This window comes from Vulpes lagopus, chromosome 16, assembly GCF_018345385.1.
Source record: "Vulpes lagopus strain Blue_001 chromosome 16, ASM1834538v1, whole genome shotgun sequence".
NCBI lineage: Eukaryota > Metazoa > Chordata > Mammalia > Carnivora > Canidae > Vulpes > Vulpes lagopus.
The window spans coordinates 3737631-3764545 of NC_054839.1; the positions used below are offsets into that span (position 1 = coordinate 3737631).

Here is a 26915-nt window from a genome sequence, read left to right on the forward strand (position 1 = left end):
ATTCCTCCTAAAATCATCACAAAGTGTTCCTAGGATGGATTCAATCCTCACAGCAATAAGTATGCTCTCTGATTGGCAGCTGAACCATATTGCTGGGTTTTCTAATAATCATCAGATTAGAAAGACGTTTTTATGATCCCTCATCACCATACATGAGTTCAGTGGCTCTGTCCTCTGTTTCTCCTCAGCCTCTGTAAATTAGACACAATTTCAAGACTCCATAAGTGGATGAAGGAGACATCCTGCACACGGCACCTCCACCAGTGAAATTAATGTTCACAATTAGAGTTTGCCTGTCTTGTATGACACGTAAGAGAAACCTCTAGTTGTGCTAAGGTCTGTGTGGAGATCAGGGGTGGCCAGGAGGCATTAGAACAACATGGTAAGAGTGGAATGAAAGCTAACGTCCTCGAACTGGAGCAATGTAGATTGTGTTTTTCAGGAGTTATTTTTAAAGCAATTTATCTATTAAGACTCCAAGAAGGACTCTATTACTAGCTATATATAACGGTAGTTAAATACCGGGAAGTGAAATAGAGTCAACACAATTCTCATGAAAATACATAAATAAATATTCTTCACTCTATAGGATCTGGGTACCAAGGAAAGGACATATGAGCTGTTAGAAGTACCTGGGGGCTCCCACTTTAAATTAGTTGTTTGTACTTTGATAAATCCCCTCCACCCTGCTGTGAAAACCAGCCTGGCTCCATGAGCTGGTGACCTCACCTGAGAACAGGTTAAGCAAATGTAGTTCCAGCAAACGGAGGTGATGTCAGAAGATAATTTAATAGCTGGGAGATTGGTTCACTTTTCAGTAACATGGAAATGCTTCTGTAGGGATCACAGCTTTCTCCACTGCTTTGGCCATGTCTTCTTTCTCAAAATTACTTTTTCATGAATTGTCCATCTTTCCACATCAAAGAATAATTAAACCCAAATCCCAAACATGCACATTTGCCTGGGAAATATCCCCATATACTGATAAACTGATATATGCACAACTCAGTGTGTATATATCAGTTCTTTCATTCTTTAAAAGTAATTTTCCTTTGAAAAATTAGATTTGATTATGGGCCAGAGCTTTGGGTGTGGAAAAGCTCTTCTGTAGGTTTTCCAGCAGTTTAGGTAATGCACAAATTCTCGGGCATCGCGGTACAGTGAGTGTTCCAATGTAAACCTGTGTAATGTCAGATCTAGCTCATGCCTGCCATTGTCTGGACCCTGCACATTTTAGGACCTGGTCACCCAAGTGAGGAGCAAAAGGAACAAGGTTGTTGTTTACTGTCTTACTACAAGTAACAAGTATGATTGCAACAGGCCAGTCATTGCAAACATACAGTATGTGGATACGAACATTGCAGATTTCAAGGAGAAATTAGAAAAAGATGGAAGTAAAAGCCAGAGTAGAAAAAAAGTATGCGAAGCATTGCACACAGTGGATGCTACGTGACTGTTGTGGACTCACGGAATGGAGCTCTGGATAAAAAGTGATACTGGATAGAGCTAACTCACAGGTAGTGTGAGATTTTCTAGGCTAATCTGAGGATTAATCATAAAAATGATTCAAGTCGGCATAAAGGACCTGAACACTGGTAGGTAATTAAGAAATAGGTTTTCCTCTGCCAATACTCTTAAGGAGAAAGAGAACATGGCACCAATCCAGCCCGTCTTTAGGAAAACATTCCACGCACCATGTCGCTTTTAAGCATTTCTTCACAAAAGGAAGAAAACCCCAGGATGTTGTATTATGTGGCAGTAATGAGATGCAGATTGTCAGGAAGGTCTTTATTAACTTGCTTAAGAAGAGCTGCTGAGTGCCTCACAAGATAAAGCACCGGGCTTCTCTTTGGAGCCCCCTGTGGGAGTTTAATTCACAATCCCGTATAGAGACCCACAATACACAATAGCTGCTTGCTTTATCGGGTTGATAGCATGAAAAATATTTACGGGTTATGAAAGATAATCCACTTCTGAAAAGACTGCCTCTTTTTTTTTTTTCTTCGGAATTCCAGGTACAATAGATTCTTCTCCGGTTGACAGTGCATCACAGAACATCCCAGTCATGATGGCTTCTCGGCTACATTTGGCTCATTTTGGAAATGATGAGCTATTTATGCAAGATATATGTCTCTAGTAAGACTGGCATGCTAGTGGCTATAGATATACAGTCAATATGTTTGATCAGGTTGATCTACGTTATCAATTGTCACCACCCTCTGCTTGGTTTTTGCCTAGGTTTCAAAGGATAAGGGAGCTGCAAGGTCTAGTAAAAGGTCTAGTAGACATCCATGGTCATCAGACCCGTGCATTTAATATTTTCCCAACAAATACTGATTGACTGGACACCCGACACTCGTTTTTTTTTTTTTTGTCCAGACATGTTTCTAACTTCGCCATTACCTGCATCTTTGCTTCCAGATTGACATAATTCAGAAACTAATGAACTGCTATGGTTTGTTTTTGTTTTTATTTTGTTTTGTCTAGAACATCACCCAGTGGTGAAGATGGAGGCTTTTTCCAATGTCTTTCTCCTATCCCAATTATGGGGGCCGTTGAAAGTCAATGAAAAGAAAAAGTATGCCCTCTTCCCTTATCTTTTCCTCGTCATGAGTTTACATTTAACTTCAGAAAGGGATTGTTCTCTCAGATAGGGACTCTATATCACTTAAGATTTTTAAATGTTTTTGGAGACTGAGAATGGCCTAGTATAATAGAAACAGAAATTTCTCCCAAGTTTTGGAGAAAGGAGCCGTGTTTGATTCCTGACTCTGGGACTGGTTAGTTCCTGTGATTACGGGAGAATCACTTAACCCCTCAACTCTCAGATTGCTTGTTAGCAAATAGGGATGCTAACATCTGCTTCACTCACCTCATGCAGGGCCAAGGAGACATCTGTGTTCTTGGCCAACAGCAAAGAACCATTCACAAACATCGGCTATTAATATTATTAGCAGAATAGCATTAACAAACGTTCCATAGCATTTCTGAGTATTTACCAGTAACAGGAGATCACATGTGCATACCTAGAACTGCTATTATCCCTCTGGTTCATGTCCCTCCTCCGGCTCTTTTCACTCTTTGTAGGGAAGATCCTAAGAGTTCCTGCTGCATTCCCACGTGATGAAGAGAAACAATGGTGAGCATTCAGAGCTGAGTCATGGAACTTCCAGGTAGAAAGTTCATCCTGCCCTGATTCCAAGCAAGACAGGTAGTGCCCTCTGTTCCCTCTCTGCCTGTTCTACAGCCTTTACAGCTGTGCTCTAACGGGACCAGGTACCCCGAGCTCACATGTCTCCATGCGCCCTGATTCCTCTGGCTGCTAAGCCTACTGTCCTGCTTCCACACTTGGAGAATGCCATCCTCGCCTCATTGGCTACCACTCTCCCTGCTCACCGGACAGCCCTGGCGTGAGGCTCTCCCACTCTCCCTGGCAGGCACTCACCAAGCAGTGTGATGGGCACAGCCACCGCAGTGGACCTTTGCTTCTCCCTGGCCACTGACACTTTGCGACAGCTAGTGAAGTCCATGATGTCTCCCCACCAAACAGGAAACAAGCATAATACCCGGAGCATGGGCCACTTGGAGCTCAATCACGGGTCCATCAATGGTTTATGACCTTCAGGCTAAAGCCTCTCTCCTCCACTAGAATTTCACTCATTGGAATCCGATGGACCCATCTGCTTCCTACAGTCTATGAGAGGGCAGGAGCAACCTGGGATTTCTCCACTTCTTGATTCCCAGTAGCAAGCCCTGTGCTCACACTAAGTAAATGGGTTAGGGAATGAGCTCTACAAGTTAATGCAAGTCCATTATGGGCCCCTGGTTGCACAACTGCCCCGTGCAAATTCTTGGGCATTTATAAAGGTAAGGCGCTTTAAATTGGGAGAAGAATGTCACAAACATTCACAACAAATATTAAGACATTTTAAAAAAGTGTCCAATTCCTATAGAAGACAAAGAGCTTTGTGCTCTAACAGAGGAAAGTCTGGCTACTGATGAATTTATTAAAATTGAAAGCTTATTTTTTTAAAAGATTATTTATTTATTTGAGAGAGAGAGAGAGAATGCATAAGCAGGAAGAGGGGCAGAGGGAGAGGGAGAAGCAGGCTCTTCAATGAAAGACCGACATGGAGCTTGATCCCAGGACCCCAGGATCATGACCTGAGCTGAAGGCAGATTCCCAACTGACCGAGCCACTCAGGCGCCTCTGAAAGCTTATTTGTAAAGGGAGATGAGCCAAGTATGATTTGGGAAATTAGAAACATGGTAAACATGTCCCAAGCAGAGAGGCTCCCTGTTACTGCAGTGTGGCCAAGAACTTGGTGAAAAAAAATCCTATTCTCACCAAGAGGTATTGTCTCCTCCTGTCAAAGGTTGGGCTCACTGGCATGGGGAAGTCCTCTGCAGCTCACCCTCACCTCCTAGCCACTTAGTGAGAAATGGAGAACTTGCTTCTCTGGGATGTCAAGCTCATCTTTCCAAAGGACTTACTCATTTGGAAAATCAGGAACATTTAGTGTTGACTCAAAATCACTACAGAATGCAGAGGAATGCCTTGCTTTCATGGGAGGCAGACTCTTATGTGAGACAGAAACGCAGACAGTAACACATCAGTAAACTATGTGCTTGTCCATCCACACCCTTCATGATTTTCAAAATGCCTCAGGCCGCCACCCCCCACCCCTCTCCAAATAAATTACCACGGAGAGAAACCCTGCTTGGAGGAAGACGAGCAGCCCTGCACAGGACAAAGTGCTAGGAGAGCCGGCGTAGAGGCTGGAAGCCTATGGGATGCAGAGCATGGCATCCCATTCTGGGAGGCTGAGATTTGCACGAGGCAGGGCTGTTTCTTATGCTGTGATCTCATTAGAATGCGTCAGGGATTGAATGAAGATGGTGTCCAAACTTGTGCTTCAAGCACAGGAAGAGAATGGCAGTTTACAGGCATAGCCCTTGAGCAAGTCAGACTTCTGCCAGTAATTTCATGACATTTCAGTGATTTTAGAGCATTCTTCTTGTTGCTAAACAATGAATAAGTAACTGCTTAATTTGGCATAGAAGAATCTAAACCTCATAAAATATTGATTTCAGAAGCAAACGTATGCCTTTTGGAATGCTGGTCTTTTACTCTTGGTTCTGTTTGGGTGGAATATTTAGAGATAGAGCTTTTTAAATGTATTTTATCTTTCGTGGTAGTAGAAGGGGCCGCCTGAACTAGCTGCCCACCTCAGGGGCTGCCCTGGAAGACCATGTGGAAGATCTCCCAGGCCAGTGTTCCTTCACTGGAAAGCTAACCCCCTGAGAATCGATTTGTTTCCATCATGAAAAATGATGCCCTGGTTTGCAGAAGCAGGTTCTCTTAGAAGCATCAGGCTCATGTCAGTGAAGGCTGAAATGGATTCACTGGTCTACACTAATTAAAGTGATTTAGGAATAAATCTTTTATTTTTTTCTAAAGGACTCGTATAAAAATGTTTCTATAAATATTTATTAACAGGTTGATTTGATATTGGAATGTGCTTCAAAATAATCCAGTGGGGAAGGAGGTGACTGAGCAAGACTGGTGACGAAGCAGGATTGGCCATGGAGAGAGTTCATTAATCTATTCCCTCTACTTTTGTGTATGTTTGAAATCTTCCATAGGGTCAACTTTAAAAACACCTACTATGTGTAAAGAAATGCTGTACATTTTTTGTTGTTCTTTACATCATTTTTAACTACCTATTTATATCTTACAAACTATGGATGCATAACATCAAAAGTAATGACAATTTTTGTGAAAATACTCTGCAAATCAGACTTACTCTTAATCCAGCCTGGCTCTCCTCCTGCCTTCTCTAGATTTCTAAGGTGTGCTGCATTTCTAAGTCCTTTCATCCTGGTCTTTTCAATGAGTGGAGAAATAACATGCTCATTTTATTGCATGTTCTAGACAAACTCAACCGGACTCTGGGATGCCATTTGGAGCAATGGAGCACCCTAGTGGCCTACACAAGCCAATGATTCTCTCCTTGCATTCGAATTAGGTCTTATAATTTTTGAAACTAAGCAACTAGAAATAATTGGCATAATAATATGAGTCATATTATAGTATCAGAAGAAAAACATTCTGTGAATTAATGAATCATTGCATCTAGAAAGGCATAGATAATTAAACATTTAGTCATTCTTAATGGTAAGGGCTGGGGGGCGCACAAAGGGTAGCCCTAAAAAATATATATTTTTTATTTAAAAAAAAAAAATATATATATATATACACACTTCCAAGCTGTCAAGTACATGTTTGGCATTTTCAAATTTATGAAACAGTTTCCTCCACCCCAACTGTTGCACTCCGACCTGTTGCACATCATGTAAACAAATGCAAACTTTAAACCCTTATCTTCTGTTTCCTGCTGTCCTAGGCACCACCACTCAGGTTAGAAAAACTGCCTCTGGTGGCCGAATCACTGCACTCAAGTCACGGGCTGTCTCTCACAGCTGGAGGGCGCTAAGAGAAGAGGGGTGGGTTCTTTCTGTGCCTTATTTTTCCCATCTGTGAAATGGGGTTAGTAGTAACAGGTAACTTTTTGTCTTGAGAAAATTAAATGGGTCATTAAAACAGTAACTGCCCAGTAAGCACTATGGCCACTGGCCACCAACACGATTCCTCTCCGGCTGCAGGCACATCGCCACCCGCATCCTTCCATCTGTATGACATGCATCCTGGACTCTTTGAATCTGAGTGACTCCGTATGCCTCAGATCGCATGCCCACAAGTCAAAAGAAAATGAACTGTTTGGGGGAAGATAATATTTGTGAAATCCTATATTGAAGTCTGCAGAGTAGTGATGGAGCAGAATTACATACCAAAGGACTTCACTACTACATCACTACACACAACTCATGGTCCTTCAGATGTTAACTTCATATTTTAATGCCCATGGCAGGGTATTAGTAAGCAGTGTAATCTCCTCCTCAAGGTCACTTTCCAGAGAAGCGATGGGAATATCTTGAACGCTTCTGCAAAATTTGCCGAACAATTTCCCCAGACCACAAATGCAAGAAATGAGCTGTAATTAATTTAGGTGCCTTGAGGGTGAATTAGCCACCCACTGGATTATTTGGTGAGAAAGCCATTTCAGGTGACAATAAGAATATCTTTAAATATAAAGAGGGTAAAGTAGAAGACTTAAATCCTTAGAGTGAAGAAGTCCCAAAACTATGGTAAATCATTAATAGGAGTCATTCAATTCATTCAGAATAAAATGGATTACTGACTGCAGGATCAAACTAGGTAAACCTTAATCATCACATAGCAACTCCCATGATTAGCTCCAGTGTGAAGATTTTTTTTTTATTTCACATCTTATCTATAGCCCCTTTATTTTAAAAGAATAACCTGCAAGATCCCATGAGAACGTACCGTGCAAATGTGCAAACTTAATTCCCACACCACAGACTATCAAGAATTACCTACTTCTCAAAGGTGGAGTTGGAACTCCTGCAATCTGGTGTGTGGGTTGACCTGGTCTCATATTGTTAAATTTTCATTTATTACAATGACTCTGCTGGGGCAGAAGTTGCCAATTCATGTATTTATGAGAACGTCATAAGTGGCTCAAGCCAATTTTTTTTTTTTTCAAACGAGGACTGTTTTGTTAAAAGCCCATGGTAGAAAATACCAAATATTTTATCATTTTTGATTTGAACTCACAGTGTCATCTTGAGGTTTTGAGGCATATTCTCAAATACTGGCTAATGCCACCTCAGGGAAATATAATTAGCAAATTCATGCACTACACTATATCTGGAGGCCCCATGATACTTCCCACTACACCGAGTGGAGTCCTCAGCTCAGAGATTTCCAGATGACAAGGTGTGTCTAGAAATCCGTTCACTTCACTTTCCCGAACAGAGTCAAGAAGAATTCACCTGGTTCCTAGCCACAGTAAAATGAGCTTTATGAGGTTTTAATTTACTCTTAGTTATAAAAGCAAATATTAATTTGTTCATTTAAGCTTTTCTCATAGATTCCATTTTGCTCCTTCAAATATAATATATGACTTGTGAAATTCATTCTTCTACTTGTAAGGACAATTTCATTTATTAATGGACCTGTACTTAAGAAATTGTTAGCAAAACAGACAGCGTATTTGTCTGAATAAATAGGGAGTAGGTTATTCATTCATTTGTGAAGCGTTCTTGCCTTGATCTACTTTTCACTTATTCAGATTGCTGTCTGGATTTCCTAGAGTTTTTATAATTTTCCTAACTATTAGAAAAGTAATGTTCCTAATCAAATGACAAAGGTGAACATGTTTATATATTTTCTTTGCGGGGGAGACAGCAGGTTAACATGCACAGAAAAAGTTACGTCATCAGCGAACCTTTTATTTCCAACCTACCACTTGACCTTAGGAAGGCATTTAACCTATTCACCTTGAAGTTCCCCATCTCTGTAAAGCGAGGCTGTTAATCTTTGCCTTTTACCTGGAGGGGTGGGTACTAATGGCATCATGACGATGGGGACCTGTTCCAACTTTCTTAAAGAGAGGATGCTTTATGTTAATGTGATTCTTCCTCAAAACACAGAACACCAGGAAATATTTTGGGTTTGTATAAAAACCTTAGAATGTTTTTTTGGAAGATAATTAACATTATTGTGATGATTAAAAGAAGCTTTGCCAAACAACACCTTATCTGGATGTAGTAGTGTGTGGCTAACAAGAACTCTTTATGAGGATCTTTTTGCTAGTTGCATCCTGTTTCTATAGGGACACAAAATACAGACTTTTTTTTTTTTTTTTTTTCACGGCAACAGCCTCTGGCCACAACAGCTGGGTGTCATGTTCACTCATGTGAGTGGAATGCCAGTGTAAACCACACCTGAGGCTGAGCTGCTCAATGAGAAGATACAAGAATTCACAGAACCAAGTTAAAATGCTTTTTGGGTGGTACATGAACAGAAGAAAAACATTCATTCAAAGCAATAAAAAGGTGAGCAGTATTAAGTGTAAGGTAGTGATGGACAGGTCTTCACCCCAGACGCCGGGAGTGGAAGTGAGATGGACAGCCCAACAGAAGGACTCTCTCTCGGGCATGAATGAGTGAACCCTGGGACACATGGGAATCGGCAGCACAATGCGACCGAAATACCACCTCGGTGTTGGAAGGAAGCATTATTGAAGAGAACAACGGCTCCACTCCAATCTCGCTCTAATACTCACAAGTCATAAACCTTGACTGAGCCCGGTTTTAGTACCACGGGTACTTCTATCTCGAGCCTTTCCCTGCAGGACGGAAATAGCAACGCTTCCCTACTCGAGCACAGCGACTGCATGGGACCCCTTAGGCTATCACCTGCCCTGAGGGGCCCCCGCGGGTCCAGCAGTATGGGGCGGGTAGACAGGTGTAGGCCCGCGCACGCATGCACCCGCGAGGCGCAGATGTGCCTCCAGCTCAGGGTGCGGGGGTGGGGGTGGGGGTGGGGGTGGGGGGTCCGCCGTCCCCTACCTTCGGGGTCCCGGATCCTCCTCCCCGCCGCCGACTTGCGGAGCACGCTCCTTCCCGAGCTGAACAGGCTGGTGAGCTCGTCCAGAGGACTGCCGAGCGCCCTGCAGTTCGGGGGGCTGTAGGGCACCGGGGAGGGGGGCCCGGCGCTGGCCTTCCAGGGCTCGGCCCTGGCCACCCTCCCGGGGGAGTAGGGGGCCTTGGGGAGGGGGCCGCCCGGGCCTCCCGCGGGCGCGGAGCCGGGCTGCGGCGCCTTGGGCACGTCGGGGCCGGCCACCAGCGCTGCTCGGGCCGCCGCGCTCCCCGCGGGCTCCGGGGGGAAGGCGAAGTGCGCGGGCGGCCGCGCGGCGGGGGGCGCGGGGGGCGCGGGGGGCGAGCCGGGGGGCGCGGGCGGGTCCCCGGCGCCTTCTTGGCTCCTGGCGTGCTGTGGCGACGGCGGGCTGGGGCCCTCGGCGGGCACGGGGTACTTGAGGTTGGTCTCCAGCACCGGCAGCTTCTTCACCTCCAGGGGCGTCAGGGGCGACTCGTCGGACGCCGGGGAGCAGGTGACGGGCGTCGGGGGGAACACCAGGAGCGGGGGCCGGTGCGGGAGCAGGTTGGGGAAGGGCGCCGGGATGTCGCACGCGTCCCTGCAGGGCCCGGCGGCCTGGCCCGCGCCGTCGCCGCCCGCCCCGGTGCCCGGGCTCCGACAGCCGCCCGGGAGAGGGGGCGACGCGGCCGCCTCGGGGGGCGCCGAGTACTTCATCTCCTCGTACACCGCCTCCGCCTGCTCGGGGCTGCCGGCGCGGCCCAGCATCTCGATGTAGACGGGCTCGGGCTCGGGCTCGGGCGCGGGCTCGGGCTCCTGCAGGGCGCGCGCGGGGGGCGCGCGGGGCGCGCGGGGCGCGGGGGGCGCGGGGGGCGCGGGGACCCCCACCCCCACCCCCGCCCCCACCCCCGCTGCGCGCTGCGGGCCGCCTCTGCGCCGGGCGCCCGCGATCTCCTCGGAGGAGCCGCTGAGCTTCGTGTGGGGGCTGCGCTTGGGCTTGCGGGGAGGAATCTTCTTCATGGTGCTGTAGTCGTCGCTGTGCGGCCGGGGCCTGGTGAGAACTGCGGAGGGAACAGGGGAGGCACAGCAGGTATTAGCCCGACCCCGGCCCCGCCGCCAGCACCCCGCCGGCCTCCCTCCACCTTCCGACCCAGCTCCTGGAGTCGGGGGCCTAAGCTACCCGTGGAGGGGCGCGTCCCGCGGGCAGCAAGGGGCCCAGGATTGCCAGCACCTGCCAAGGGAAGTGCCTGGCCAAGGCCTGGGAAGGAAGGGCCTGTCAGATCTGCTGCTGGAACCTACTACACCTGCACGCCGAGGGCCTGACCCAGCTGCGAGTAACTGTCGGCTGAGGGATCCTCAGCATTTCAGGGACCAGAAGACAAAGCCTAGGGCCCACAGCACGTTGGCCAGTTAGTGGCCTATGGATACCTCTGGTAGGAAATGCCTCAGCTCATTGTAAACGGCAGAGCGTACAAAACAAAAACACCAATGTGCAGGGAGAGATTATTTTCTTAGAAAAGAACCTCATGAAAAACGAGCCCGGGGTGAGTTTTACAGTATATACGACTCCTTATCAGAAACACATCACACAGAAACATAGGTAAATCAAGAGTGCGACATTTTTCACTAAGAATTTCCGAGGTGGGGATCCCTGGGTGGCGCAGCGGTTTGGCGCCTGCCTTTGGCCCAGGGCGCGATCCTGGAGACCCCGGATCGAGTCCCACATCGGGTTCCCGGTTCATGGGGCCTGCCTTCTCCCTCTGCCTGTGTCTCTGCCTCTCTCTCTCTCTCTCTCTGTGACTATCATAAATAAAAAAAAAAAAAAAAAAAAAAAATTTAAAAAAAGAATTTCCGAGGTGGAGGGGTGCCCTGCTGGCGCGATGCACAGGGCATGTGACTCTGGATCTCAGGGTGGAGAATTTGGGCCCCACCTTGTGCATAGAGATTACTTTAAAAAAAAAAATCTTCTTTTTAAAAAAAAAATAAATTTATTTTTTATTGGTGTTCAATTTGCCAACATACAGAATAACACCCAGTGCTCATCAAAAAAAAAAAAAAAAATCTTCTAAGGTGGAAACGTATTAAGTGGAAACAGGGGAGATATTTAAAAAATAATGAAAAAGGGAGAATTAGTTAAATCTGACTCTAAAGGTTATGTTTAAAAATTCCAAAAAAGGGATCCCTGGGTGGCGCAGTGGTTTGGCGCTGGCCTTTGGTCCAGGGCGCGATCCTGGAGACCCCGGATCGAATCCCACATCAGGTTCCCGGTGCATGGAGCCTGCCTTCTCCCTCTGCCTGTGTCTCTGCCTCTCTCTCTCTCCCTGTGACTATCATAAATAAATAAAAATTAAAAAATAAATAAATAAAATAAAAATTCCAAAAAAAACAAATTCCAAAAGACTCCTTTTCCTAAAATATTCTTACTATAAATTGTAATCATGTTCTTATTGACTATAATTTCTCCAGAAACTGAGCTGTTCATTTCAGAAAATTGCATAAAGCTCTGCTGAAGTAGCAAAACTTCTCAAAAAATCCTGAATTATTTTATTAATTTAGTATTTTATTAATCTGTAGGAATTTGTAATAGAAGTGCAGCTAATTTTGCTGAGGTCCTGAGTCGTTTGAGACAGCCAGTCACTAAGCATGTATGAGAGCTGTCTCTGTCTCCAGTTGTGGGGCATCAGTGAGGTGTCATGGCTAAAAGTAAGTCTTTGAAGTCAGATAGATCTGGATTCAAATCTCAAAGTGGCCATTCACTCATGCAGTTATTCACTTAGTTGTGCATTCAAGCAGCATTTAACTGAGACACATTCGTGAACACAGACAGAATGTTCCCTACCTTCTTCTGCCCTCATGGGAGGTGTCAGATGATAAAAACAGTAAATAAAGTAAATAAAACAGACAAGTCAATTCTCTCACAGGTTGGAATGGAACACCTGCTGTGAGGACCAGGAACAACACGCCACAATAAGGGGTCGTAGAGCTGTGTTTGTGTGTTTGGTGGGGGTGGCAGGGTCCAACCTATAACTTACAAGAGGTCTTGGGGAAATCTCCCTAAGCTCCAGTATAGTGATATCAGTAATCATCTCAGAGGAATAAAAGGAGGAGGAGATACAGTATGTAAAGTGCTCTGCTCCTACTCTGGCACACTGTGAACAGGAATCAAATGGGAGATATCCAAAAGAGAAAAGAAAAGAACAAAGCTAATTTTCTAACCCACTGGACATCTTTGTAAGCCAGTATTATACAGGGTTCCCCAAAGCAGCCAACTTTTAAAAGCAGAAAATACCCAAAAAATGCACAATTCTGCAGTTCATAAGCATTATTCCAAAGCCTTTCAATGTGCTAAAAACACAAGCAGCTCATAAGCTTCTCGAAACTTAATGAACCAAACAAATTTTTAACATTAGTATTACAGAATTGTTCTGAAGATTTGAATAACTTAAAGGATTTGTGGCAGATTGTATTTTCCAAAACTGGCTTCAACAATATTTTCAATCCCACATGCTCTCCCAGAACCTTGAAACTGGCAGGGCCTATGTGACTGCCCCTGATGAATAAACTAGGACAAAGGGGAAGCCACCTGCCTTCTCAGGCTGGACCACAGGCAGTAAAGCTTCTGTCTGGCTCTTGCTCTTCTGGGACACGTCTTGGGGGCCCTGATCTCTATGCATGAAGTCTCTCTATCCTGAAGCAGCCCTGCTGTGGAGAACATGTAGAAAGGCCACAGAAGTAAAAGATGCCAGGGGACTCCATCTGCTCCAGCTCTCAGCTGTCTGGGCTTCCCCAGACCAGATGCCAGAAATATATAGTCAACTGAGTCTTCAATGATTCCAGCACCAGCCACTGTCTGACCACAGCTGTGGCAGAGCCAGTAGAACGGTTTAGCTGACCCTGGCCAGCTGCTGGAACTGTGAGAGAGAGAGAGGGGATTATCATCAGCCTTCTTTTAAGCCACGAAATTTTGGAAAGGTTTGTTACACAGAAAAAGAGGACTAATGCAGATATTGGTACCTGTGGAGTGCTACTATAAAATAACCTGAAAAAAGATGGCAGTGGTTTTGGAAAATTGGAGGAGCCTTGAAGACAATGCTAGTGAAGGTATGGTGATACTCAAGAAATGCTATTGGGGAGGCTTCAAGGAAAGTGAGGAAGATGCTGGAAGCTGGAGGAAACACGGACCTTTTTCTGCCGCCACAGAAGGGTTAGGAGTACTGTCACCTGCAGTAATGTGGAAAATAGAAACCCATGTTCAAGGAGCTGGAGGATCTAGCGAAGGAGGGCTACAGGCAGAGTGTGAAAGCTGCCTTCTGGATTATTCTAGCTGCCTCTAGTAAAATGTGAGAGTAAAGACATAAGCTAAAGAAAGAGCTAGTAACTATAAAGAGCCAGGACTTTCTGGGTTTGAAAATAACATGGCTCCTCACTGCCAGGCTGTCCAGATGGCAAATAATTTTGAAGTGAAGATGTGACTTCCAGGCAGAGATAAAATCTGGGGCATTTCCAGGAAAACATATCTAAAGACAAAGCCAAGATCATGACTTTGAAAGCCTTTATTAAGACCTCAGAAAGATCTGAAGTAGTGTCTCGTGCACACTTCCAAAGCAGCAAAACCACAGGACTTCTAGGAATATCAAGAGTATTGCTCCACAGAGCTCCTGTAGAGACCCCGGAGTAGAGAAGAGGTTGTCTCAAAAAGGCTAGTGTCTGTGGCTTTTCACCACTGGAGTGGATTACAGATTGACTCACAAGAAACCCACAAAGCTTATAAAGGAATTGTATCAGCATGCACAGAAAGGGGCAGAGTCATTACGAAATGGAGAGGGATCTGGCACCTCAAGATTTCATGAGTGGAAAGGAGGCCAAGAAAACTATCTGCCCCAAACAAGGTGCTCTGATGGATTAGGAATTATAATTCAAAGGAGAGCCAAGATTGCAGGGCATGGCCCTAAGAGTCATGGAAAATCATTTCCAGGCACCAGGCCACACACCATGCCCAGGTGTCGTTCAGAACTGCTGTGTGCCTCCCAAACTCCTGCTCTCCAGTCAAGAGCATCCACACCCATCCCTCCTGGGTATGCTCACTGCAAGGAGTAGAGAGCCTGTCATCAGACAGAGTGGGGCATCTTGGAAGAGCTGTCCAGGAAGCCTGGGTCTGACCAAGACCATGAGAGATGGGGACTTTTGGTCTGGGCCTGGTGGGGTGAGAAGAGAAGGCTGTGGGCAGTTTGGAAGAGGAGTGACTGTATTTCATATGTGGGAAGGGTGGGAATTGTTTTTTTTCTAGTGGGTGGATTGGAATTGTATTCTCCAAAAATTGGCCACAATAGTGTTTCTAGTCCTATTAAGAGGTAGAGTCTGTTTCTCATTCTTAACCCTGGAAGTGCTTGGGACTGCCTGACAGATGGGAGGTCATGAATGTGAGGCTGCGTGACTTCCAAGGCTGCCCAGCATCCTCTTTCCTGGAGCATGTGCCTTTGCCACACTGATTCTCTATGTATGAAGTCCCGCTCCCCTGAAGCTGTCCCACTGCACTAACCACGAGGAGAAAAATCTCGAGATAGAGACGCCCATGTAGTTCCATTCCCTACATGGCCAAGGCAGCAGAAGTGCAAGTGCCCAGCCTTCAGATGATTCCAGCCACCACTTGCAGCTTCATGAAGGACCTTGACTGAGAACCACCCAGAGAAGTGCAGCTGATACCCAGAACCTGATCACTAATAATAAAATGACTGTTGTATTTACATTACTAAGTTTTGGATGGGCTGTTAAGCAACCAGAGATAATGGATATATTCCCTCAAAGTTTGCTTTTGATGCAGATAAAAAAAATTTTGTGCTAAACTATTATATATAGGAGTAGCATGGCTTCTTTGGAGGCAGACAAGAGACTGGCCTCTAACATCCTACTGCCTGGGTCGGAAGTTTGGATGTGTGACATAAGACAGGTTATACCACTGCTCCCTGACTCAGTGTCCTCATCCACAGAAGGGTCATGACGATGGTCCCACTCCTATGGGTGGTTCTGAAGATTAAAGATACTTAGAATAATGCCTGGCACCTGATTAGCATGGAGTTAGTGCCCGCTGCCATCATCAGGGTCTTGTTATTATCACACAACCAGAAATTAATCATGAGTGATGGGGTGGCTTCTGTGGAGTGAGTGCGATGTGGAGTGTGGCCATATCAGATCATCGAGAGTGCTTTACTGAGGCTGCAGACGGCACAGTTTCCTGCCCTACCCCATAACTACTGAATTTGAATCTTTGAGGGTGAGAACTAGAAAGCTTCAGTCTTCATAAAATACAACTAGAAAACCACAGAGTATTAAAGTCTCATTTGGTTTTATGGCTGTTTCTGTGTGTGTGTGTTCACACAAATACTAATAGTTCACTTGCAAATATGGATGTAAGGGCTATGAAAAATGAACTTTTATTAAGAATTTTCTTTAAAAAAAGAATTTTCTTAACAATTTTTTGAGTTCTAAGATTTATGGGTAAAACATCTGTGACTCCATCCAGATGGGGTCATCATGGTTACAGGACACCTTGAGGGCAAGGCCTGTGTTATAACAGTAGCTTAAGTGTTAAACCTCACATTCTCAAACTTGACTCTTCTCTGAGATACCAAGCTATGATCTAGGGACTTAAGTCATTTTGAGGTTGTGTTAGGAAATAAAAATGTTCTTGTACAGAATACTTGCCCTGTGAAGGTTTGCTAAGGCATGCCAGGTGGCTTTTAAGTCACCATTTTGAGCAAGACACAAGGTATTTGGCCTAATTATCACTGAAAACCAGGTACCTACATGTTTATGAGAAAAAATGAAGGAGAAGCTTGTTTATCAAGAAAATATTTGTATCTGTGTGTGTATGTAATTCCAATCCTTACAGTGTGGTTTTGCCTAGTTTCAGAGCAAACTTAATGCTTAGCACAGGGGCATGGACATAAAGGATGCTGAAATAAATGTTGAGTAGCTGGCCAGTGGGCTAGCTGCATACATGAGTGAATGTAGAATCGACTTACAACCAGCTACAAATTGGAAAAAAAAAAAAAAAAAAAGAGTTTCCACTGCTGGGCAGCGATATTTTGTGACCTTATAACATTTTTTTTTTTTTTTTTTTTGGTGAGAAGAGTCCATAACGCTTGCTGTTATCCCATCTTTACCCATAGGACTTCACTCGACATGCATAATGTCACTGAAATGTCCTTCCTGACCTATCCCCAGTTTCCAAAAAGGGTCATCCCCCTTGCTCTGTGTTCCACACCATCTGTTCTCTTTGCTGGTACTCTGCTTATCTCATAATTTGTTTGCCCATTTATCTCCCCCACTGGTCTCCAGGGCCCTCTGAGGGGAGCCAGCCTCATGGAATACACTTCATTACTATATGTTGAATGGAGTCATGTGTCATAAGTTATGAAACATGCAATCCTGTTCTCCTATATCCAGTAACATATTCTCAGGATGGTGTTCACAGAACACCTAATTTCTATCAAATTTCAGCTAGTAGAAAAATATAATCAGGGGCTTCTGTGAAAAATACACTGACAGGCCAAATCCAGCAAATCTTAAAGGTACATTTTGAACCCAGCCAAATTGTGCTCATTTTGATTTATTGATAAGAATTGAATTCTGCTTTAATGGAAGTAGTATAAAGAAATATATCTCTATAACATGCATTTGTTCAATAAATATTTATTGAGTGCCTACTGTGTGCCAAGGGCAATTCTAGAGTAAAGATATAAACCAGACAGTGAAAAAAGAAATGAAATGGAATGTTCTTTCCAAATTGAGCCACAGAGATGAACTGTTCTTTTATCCATGCATATAAATGGTCTTGTTGAGAATGGAGTTATATAGCAACTCTCTCTTAAAAACTATGGATTCCTCAAGGTATTATTTCTAAGGAATGGGATGCTGGAGTCTGAAGGGGTGGTGGGTGTGGAGGTCACATGACAGAAGATAAATGGTGGAGGCTAGAGCTCCTGGAGGAAAACCTGTCTCTTGCAATCTCCCCATTTAGTTACACCATTTTTGGGAGCAAGTCTGCACCATGGGCTGAGAGAATCAAGTCTCCAGAGTGTGCATGAGCTGGAAACCCCCAAACAAAGAAAAGGGGAAGCTTTGTTCTTTCTCTTCTGGTCACTGTTAGCAAAGAGCACAGTTGACCCTTAAATAGTGCAGGGGTGAAGGGTGCCAGCTCCTCTTGCAGTTGAAAATCTGCCCATAACTTTTGCCTCTCCACAAACGTTGCTTCCTACAGCTTACTGCTGTAGAAGCCTTAACTCAACAGATAGCAAAAACAGTCCATTAACACGTATTTTGCACATGTATTATATACTGTATTTTTACAATAAAGGGAGCTAGGGAAAAGAAAATATTAAGAAAATCAGGAGGAAAGAGAAGATATTTTTACAGTATTGTATCGTATGTATCAGAAAACAATCCACATATAAATGGACCCACTCATTTCCAGCCTGTGTTGTTCAAGGGTCAGCAGTACTTTCAAATAGTTGGCCCCAGCTTGCTAATAGTTTGCACACAAGTATCAAAATTTACTGGCTCATAAAATTGCTTCATGCTTTTCAGGCATGAAGGCAATGGAAAAAAATGAGCTCTCTCCATTGCCTGTCTTTATTATGATCGTGTTTACTGGATAAAAACCTATAGGAAAGGCATGTGTTGATATGAACAGACCTGGGCACAAGGTTCAATGTGACCTAATCATTGGTTTCTCTAAGATCCTTGGCTCTCATTCTCTAATCCGACCTTCTTCCACTACATAACCTTTGGAGTTGACTCAGCAGCTTTCCCTGTAAAAGAGAGTTTGAACTCGATTTTTTAAGATGCCAAGAGGAATGGCTCAGGTAAGAAGTGGACTGGGTTATGGTCCTGGTTCTTATGAAACCAGAGCATTTTAAATAGCAATCCAAGTTTCTTCCTACCTTCCATAGAAGGAAGAGAGTTTTGTGAAATATTGAGAGGTGCAAAATATCTAGCGTTGTCCTCGGGGTACAAACATGAGGCATGTAGAATAAAGGCTGTCTGACAGAATTTTCTGCAATGTTGGGAGATTCCATACCCTTGCCTTGTGACTAATGACTCAGGAACTGAATCGTAAATTTTACTTAATTTCAATTTAAATGTAAATAGTCACACAGGGCTGGTGGCCTCTGTACTGGACACCTCAGCCCCTGCCACAAAAGCATAAACGAGGCCAGCACACCTGTGCATGGCGGGTTTATCTCAGGAGGGCATAGCCACCTTGCAGTTATGGATTGGAAATACAGGTGACCAGGCCCCACGCTGGCCCGTGACTCATGATGCTACAAAAACTGGCTTAGGGCAGTCCCGGTGGCTCAGCTGTGTAGCACCTGCCTTTGGCCCAGGGTGTGATTCTGGAGACCCAGGATGGAGTCCCACGTCAGGCTCCCTGCATGGAGCCTGCTTCTCCCTCTGCCTGTGTCTTTGCCTCTCTCTCTGTTTCTCTGTCTCTGTCTCTCTCTCTCTGTCTCTCATGAATAAACAAATAAATGTTTTTTAAAAAAACTGGCTTAGCACACCTGCTCCATCGGATCAGCAGGTTCAATGGAAGAGTTCATCTCTAACGGCAGGAAGTTCAGTGGCAGTCCTAAAGTCCACATGAGGGATCTTGTAAGAAGGAACAGATAATGTAGACAGCAATCAATACTCTGCCTTCAGGGCTAGCCTCCAAATCTGAGTTCATGGGGGTGCGATCAGTGGGAGACCCCGACAAGCACCTCAGTCACATGCTGGCTGAAATTAGGTTCTAAGAACTTAGGTTTTTCATAAAAGTCTTGCAACTCTAATGGTATCACATCGTGTATTTTAAACAGTGAGACTTAAGAGCCTGGTGATTCCCTGCAGGAGTGGCTATTTCCTGACATCTATTTCTATATACATGTTTTATCTCCTATGGGTTTTTTTCTTCTTCTTCTCGGGCCCCTCTCTCGGGGTGAACCCATTCCAGGGTGCCCTGCTCTTCACAAAGAAAAGAGAACTCTCCCTGGGGCTCCCGCTGGCCTCTTGGGGATCAGTTGCGCTACTGCACTGGACACCTCGCGGAGCCCAGCTCGCCACTCCGGATTCAGAGATCTGAATCCAACTCCCTTTCCATCAGCTGAGGGCAACGGAGGCCATCGCCCGTCCCTTCAGAACAGCGCTCGCCCACCTCTCAGGACCGACTGACTCATGTTCAACCTCTGTTCACATGGAACCCTTCTCCACTTCAGCCTTCACAGTTCTTTTTTGAATATTTGCTGCTACCACCAAGATCTGCACCTGCCGCAGCTCCACCCGGCCTGCGCCCTAGGCTTCAAGGCTCACCGCAGCGGCCCTCCTACTCCACGCAGCATAGCATCTGCGGGGTGGCGTTTGGGGGGGGAACCCCGGCGGCCCCCCAGGAAGGGAAACCACCCCCCCCACCCCATCCCGCTCCCGTCCCTCTCGTGCAGGTCACCAACTGCCAGCGACGGACAGATATGGGCCTGACGTTCTAGCGCCATCCATTTTTAGGGCTAGTTGATTTGGCAGGTGAGTTGTTGCACACTCCTTGGCAGATTCCAATTTCCATGGCCACCATCCTTCTACTCCTATGGTTCTTAAGTCACTTTGTCTTCACTGACGTGTTTTGACGTGATCCCCAATACTTTCACTCCCTTCCCAATGACATGACTAGTTGGTACCACCTGATTACTCCAGAATCTCAAGTCCAGGGCAGATGATTTTGGAAAGGGCACAGACAGAAGGAGTTTTTAGATGTTTAGATATTCTGGAGCCACCTGACTCTAATCTATAGGGGATGTGTGCAGTGTTCAAATCCAGACACGAGCCATCTTACACACACTGTAATGTTCAATCTTGTTTCCTGGTTTTTCAGCTCCTCGTGCTACCCTGTGTCTAGTCCACATTCTCCTCGTCTCATCAGGGTTAGCCTGTTGGATGTCATTCATCCTCTTCCAATAAGCCAAAGGGGTCTTCCTTCTGATTTCAACACACCTTTCTGAGCTCCACACCGTATATCCTGGGCAGAGGTCCAAAAGTAGGGCTGGAAATGGGATGCACTTCCATTTATGATTTATTTAGATGACAGCCTCTTATAATTTGTGGGGGTGCATCAGAGGAGGCCCCTTGTCTCTGGAGATCCTGCCCTAACACCATATCTGTGCTTACATCTATGTCCACTGAAGTCTGTCTTTCCGAACTTGCCCTAACTCCATTTTCACATTTCATGGCTGTTCTTACTGCCATGACATGAGAAACACACTGCACTCCTCTCCCCAAACTTAGGAATTTCTCCCACATCTCCATATTGTCATGACATGACATGACTCCTACATTATAATAGTAATGGGCTTTTCTTTTTTCCTACTAAATACTCTCTTAAAGATCCACTTTCTTAAAGTGACCAATCAAAAGCATCTTTGAAGGTAGCTGGGGCCTTCTCATTGCTCGTGGTCTCTGAGCCACGGTCTTTGCAGTGTCTCCATGGGGTCACCCATCTTCTCTCACAGATAAGCAAGTGCATGGCTTTGCCTCACGTTTGTATTCTTGGCTCATCTGCTTACAGAAGGAATTGTGATCCATGTTCAGCTGGTACTTTCTGGTGAAATCTACACACGATTCCATCATGTTTCCCCTGCCCCCCCCCCCACTACCACCTCTTACCCTGTTCATTTTTCTCTGCAGCTGTGATCTGCTAAAATACTTTATGTATTTACCTGTTCACTGTGTGGAGCGTCTGACTTCCCACACTAGAACTGATACACCACCAGGAAAGATGATCCTGTTGGTTTTATTTATTATGTATTCCCATGGGCCTACAATGTGGCCTAACTGTTGGTAGGGGACACCTAACCCCTGTGGAATCAGTACCTATTCCGCCAAGATGTCCTGCCTTTGTTGCTCACTCTTTGAAAAATTAATAATTAAGCAATAACAATCACATGAACTAATCAGTGAGAGATTTCATGGAGAGAAGACTGTAGTTTCCCTCTTTTTTTGCATATATATTTCTAGGCCACCAACGCAGAAAACTTCCCTTAGCTAGACCCCAAAGTTCCACGGACAGAGTTTTGCTGTGGCGTGATTCCTCTCTGCCTGAACGTTTCACTTCACACATGATAAAGCAGTGTTGATTTTTAATTAGATTGTGATCATTGGGAAGCCTGATGAATTTTTTTGGTTTTTCATCAGTGAACATTTACCCGGTCGAGGAAAGACACTCTGAAGGGCTCTGGTCTGCGGCCCCTCACCCGCACTGACAATGCTGATGTCAGGATGGGCAGCAAGGAGATGATATATAAGTAGCTTTTCCCTAAGATGCTTGGAGAACTGAATACATATTATTTATATTTAATGATTAAAGAGCTGCTGGCAAGCCAACAAGTGGACTTATTTCTATTAAAAATAGATTAGGGCAACAATACTGCTGTGGGAACTGAGATCCGAAGGCAGAGCATCAGGGCCTCGACCAGGCGCTCCCCACCTTCCCTCCGCTGACCTTCACCTGCAGACTCCCTGGCCGCTGCCCACAGGCAGGCGCTCACAGCCTCGTAGGAGGCGCTCAGCCGCGTGGTGGGGTCCCTCTTTGGCTTGGGTGGAGGCTGTTTCCGTGGTGATGGGAGGCCGCTGCTGTCATCCAGGCTGGACACCGAGTGTAGAGAAGGAGACCGGGTGGATGGGCCAGCCAGCGACTGGATCAGGCCATCCACCGCCATGGGAACCGGGATGGAGCTGTAGTGGAAATGCTTGGGTCCGCCCTTATCTTCAGCTCTTGGGGGAACAAAACACAAACAGCACCCCACGAGAGAGGGGCCCAGATGCATTATTCAGATGGCAACAATGAACCCGCTCAAGCAGACATAATCACGGCTTTGGGGTAAACAGCCTTCCCCGCCGCTGCTGGAGGATGCGTGCGGAGCGCTCTGGAAACCCAGGCATCCAGAGCGAGCTGCCCATCCTTCCGACCCCTGCATTCTGATAAACGAGCACCGTGGGGATTCATCACGGTGACCTTTGAAGAATCTCACACAAACGCAACATTTCTTAAGGAGTACCACGTTTTCGATCAGGCATTCACTGAATGAATTTTTCACAGTCTGATTATTAAGCAAATCAAAAAACCAGAATTTCAATCTGAATGATAATTTCTGAAAATCCATCTTAATAGAGAGTTATTGATGCATCAAATGCTGGGAGTTCATCATCGTCTCCCATTGCCAAAGAGTATGTACTTGAGTTAAAACTATCAAAGATTTACATTTCTCTCTCTCTCTTTTTCTCTTTCCTTTTTTCCTTACCATTTAAACTCCACAAGCAATTATTTAATGATGTGCAGAATTATTATTTTTGTTCTGTTATTCCATCTGGTCGTGCAATGCCAAGCGAACTGCTGGTATTCAATAAATAAATAGAAAGATACTTCTTCACTTAATTTTCTATCAGGCAAATGAATACATAATCAAATTGGGAAATTGGGGTGGCTGTTTAGTTCCAGCAGCGAAAATAATAAATATTATTCTGGAAGTCAGATAAAATTAATAGTTATCTGGTTTAAAAAAAATCCCTTCTGGCTTCACATGTCAATGTAATCATGTACTAGTGAGATGCCAATGCGTTCGTTTTACAAGGAGTCTCTGAGCATTTGTTTTTGTAATTATATCTTTGTGTGGCAGAGTACCAGCCGGGCTGGGATCTACCACGAGGCACAGCCAGACACCCATGTAGAAAATGAACTAGCCGGAGATGAAAGTATGGCATTCAGTGAACAATTTGTTTTCCCTGTAATGTTTAATTACAGTTTTCCGTACAAAGGGAATTTTTTCAGTATTTAATCATGGAGATATTTGAAGCTAATTAGTGAGAGACACATCACCATTTCATCTTTAATAAAAAATCATTTGACACAGGCAGTTGAGGCGAAGGGGAGTCATTTTCAGTGAGAAACCACCAGCGAATGCCAAGTTCCTATGGAAAACCAAACACCTGCCTGGCCCAAGTCCCCGTCCTCCTAGGAGGAGAGCTGAGGATCAAGGGTATCCCCATCCCTCATGGAGAGGTAGGAGTGATAAGATGGAGATGCACCAGGTCGCCTCCACATTTCTATCTCAAGCTCAGCATCCTAAGCGGACTTTAAAATAAAAAGCTTTCCCCTAAAACTTTCCCAATTGGTGAAGAACTGTGACAAATTACTAAGGGAAGTATAATTCATACAAAGCATTGATTTCACTACTTCTCTGTTTCAGAGTGGCTTCTCCATTGTTTGGGTCAGATTTCCAGAAGTTTCTCTGAGTCACCTTTACATATATAATACTTGTATACAGATGTCAAGAACCCGGCTTCGTATTTTTGCTAAGATGGAAATATGAGCTGCCTTAAAACTTTGGCCTTGAGATGGTAAGTGATGCGGCATCTAGGGGAACCGATAACTGTTTCATATGGCGAAACGATCACATTGTATCTATTGCATGAAAAGAAAGCACGAATAGGGACCCTTTTAGATTGCTCAGAGGTTTCATTTTTTTTCTTTTCTTTCTTTTTTTTTTTTTTTGCACGCATCCATGCCTGTTCCCGTAACCACTGTCATATTTGACTGAACTCTGCATTAAGGGCTATCAGTATTTTCCTGACTCCACTGGATCAATGACAAAGGTAATTAAAGTTGCATACTATCTGCCTTTACCTTTTGATTCCTTCCTCTGGCTTGTTTCTGTTCTCCACTTTCTCTTTATGGTAAATAGCATTCATTTCGTTGCGCAGCCGATCATTTTCACGTGCAATGTCTGAAGCGTTCTGAATGACCAGGGCATCATAGGTCTTCAACCCCATGTCCTCTGTAATCTGCAGGAAGCTGTTGATGGACGTGACCTCTTGCTGTCTGATGCTCCTTTTCTGAAGCAAGTGCTGGCGTGCCAGGAATCCTCTTACAACTTCCATAAAAGAACACAATCATGGGTCAGTTAGAGGAGTAAAAGCAAAACCCCAGACACCCACAAACAGGTCACAACACATTTATATCTTAGCAGCTATAACATAAGACACATTTAACCCAGAATAAGAATTTACAAAATCTTCTCATCTCATATCTGAAAAGGTATCTAAATTCAGCAATGATAACACTGAGAGGCAAAATCCTTAAACTAAGGAATGAGATATCCCCACTTCTTTTCATATCACAGGCTGGACGTGATGGACTGGATGAAAATCAGGGCAAAGGACTCAGGTCCAAACCCCAGGGAATTCTGCAGGGTGGCTCCAACTGGACCATTTTGGGATACACGGCTCATCTCTCATTATAACAGAGTACAACAGAAATGTCTGAGGTTTGGGGAAGTAGTCTTCAAAAAAATCATGCACATATTGTTAATAAGCCTATGAGTTAACTCCTAGAGAAATGAACACTGCATTTAAGACTCTGCAAAGAGAATGTGTGTGTGAATTTAGGACATGCCTTCTGCTCTCCAGCAAAGTGGCACTAGCTAGAAAGATGTGTAAGAATAGGGAGAAATAAGGGAGTGAACACACTCTGAAATCGCTAACATGTCAGTAGCAAATGGTAAGACCTGAAAATAGAAATAACAATGCCCATCACTGAGAGTCTCTTCCATGTGTTAGGCACTCTATCATTTCATACCGAAACCCAGGGATAATTAATAAACCATTATCTCCACTTTTTACCCGACGGTGGAGCAGCTGAGTGAGGCTGAGAAAACTTCTCCAGGTAAACACAAGCGATGAGCAATGAGTGGTAGAGCCAAGTTTCAAATCTCTGTGCGTGAATGTGCCAAGCTCATTTCCTCACCTCGGACCACCAGAGAAGCTTTCCAGAGAGCAAGGCACCGACAGAGAAGTCAGAGGGAAGCATATTTTCGATCAATGTGGGGAAGAGCTTTCTAGCAATGAGCCAAGATGTGAACAGCTCAGACTGTCTCCTGAGAGAGGGAGTCAGTAAAGGGCCCCTTCTGCTGGATGCTGCGAACAGGTGTAGGTGAGGGAGTTCCTACGCGGACCTTTCAACCTTAGGACGCTGCTCTTTCCAAGTCTAAGTGTCTAAGGTCAGAGGGAGTTGCTGGAATTATAAGAAGATCTAGAATTTCAGGGAGAAACCAATGTACGTCGCAAAGATACTTTGTATTTGTAGTGGTGGTGGGAGGGGGAAGGCCTGTAAAACATTAAGTGCTTTCAAATATTCCCTGGCTCTAGAAGAATAAATGTGCGGGTTATCTAGGATATTTATTTTGATGATTTTACTTGATTAGAAGATGGAAAGCTGAACACAAACTGAACACAAACTTTCCACCATCACGGCTCCAGAGGCAAATAATATACAGACATCTAAAATGATTAAGGCTTTTTTTTTTTCCTTTCTTCAAATGGCAATACTAAATATTTGATTACTTTGGAATGCGGTTGTTTCAAGTTAACTGTAAAACAGTCATGCTGAACTAATCTAAAGGGGAAAACAATTAAACAGTGAAAGGTACAATCAGACTACCCAGAATATAAAATGTGGCATTAAAATGCAGACGTGTTAGCCATGAGATGGACGGGGGGGGGGGGGGACAGAAAACCTCCAACAAATCTGTTTGCTTGCTCATTCCTGTTACATTAAAAAAATTGAGACATTGACTTTTGGAAGGGTGAAGGTGAGGGTATATTCAAGATGTTTAATCTTTTGGAATTAAGGGAAGATTAATGTGGCTCTGCCAGACTTCTTTTGACCCCGCCACAGCAGAGCTATTCACCACAAGCCTATTCACCGGGGACCTATTGTCCTGCATCCGGGGGACTCCATTTTCTCACACTTCCTGTGGCAGCCTTTAAAAATTCTTTAAAAATGATATCCCAGCTCTTAAAAGTCGGTATCTTTAAATAAGAGGCAAGCAGTAAAAACAAATCTGCCATAATCGAGAACTGATACATGCTCTCTTTTCAGACAAGTTAAAGATGGCTTTTGTGACACTGGCAGCACTGAGATTTTAAAGACAGTTTTCCTCCAGGACAAAACGAACAGCTAGGATCAGGAAGAGACTTCTGTTAGGAGTAATTCCATTTAATATTGAAATGCTTATTTATAGCTTGTTTCCCCCCGACACATACGAAGGAAAAATGAGAACCCTTGTAAAATTGGAAGTCACTCCAGCTTGTATAAATTTTGAGTAAATTTCCCAGTAGCAAAAAGTATGGAAGGGACCATTCCAAGAGATGTAAAAATAAAGATCAATAATTAGTGCTTTGCATTGAAGAGCCTGTAATTTTAAAGATGCTTTTATATCCATTATTTCATTCATGCAATCTGAAATTTGGGTTTTTATCGTGATGCCATTTGTTTTAAGGCCTATCTCAATTTTTATCTTTCAAGGTGAAGGAATAA

General features: G+C 44.6%; 1 protein-coding gene across 1 annotated transcript in view; it reads right to left on the minus strand.

Annotated features, from left to right (window-relative positions):
- The window catches only part of MYO16 (myosin XVI), a 451497-nt gene that overhangs the window by 54142 nt on the left and 370440 nt on the right, over nucleotides 1–26915 (minus strand). The window contains exons 29-31 of the mRNA XM_041730888.1: nucleotides 24225–24471; nucleotides 22044–22315; nucleotides 9499–10584 (exon numbers count right to left, since the gene is read on the minus strand). Coding sequence (XP_041586822.1) covers nucleotides 9499–10584; nucleotides 22044–22315; nucleotides 24225–24471 — 1605 coding nt within the window. The remainder of the gene's footprint in view (nucleotides 1–9498; nucleotides 10585–22043; nucleotides 22316–24224; nucleotides 24472–26915) is intronic.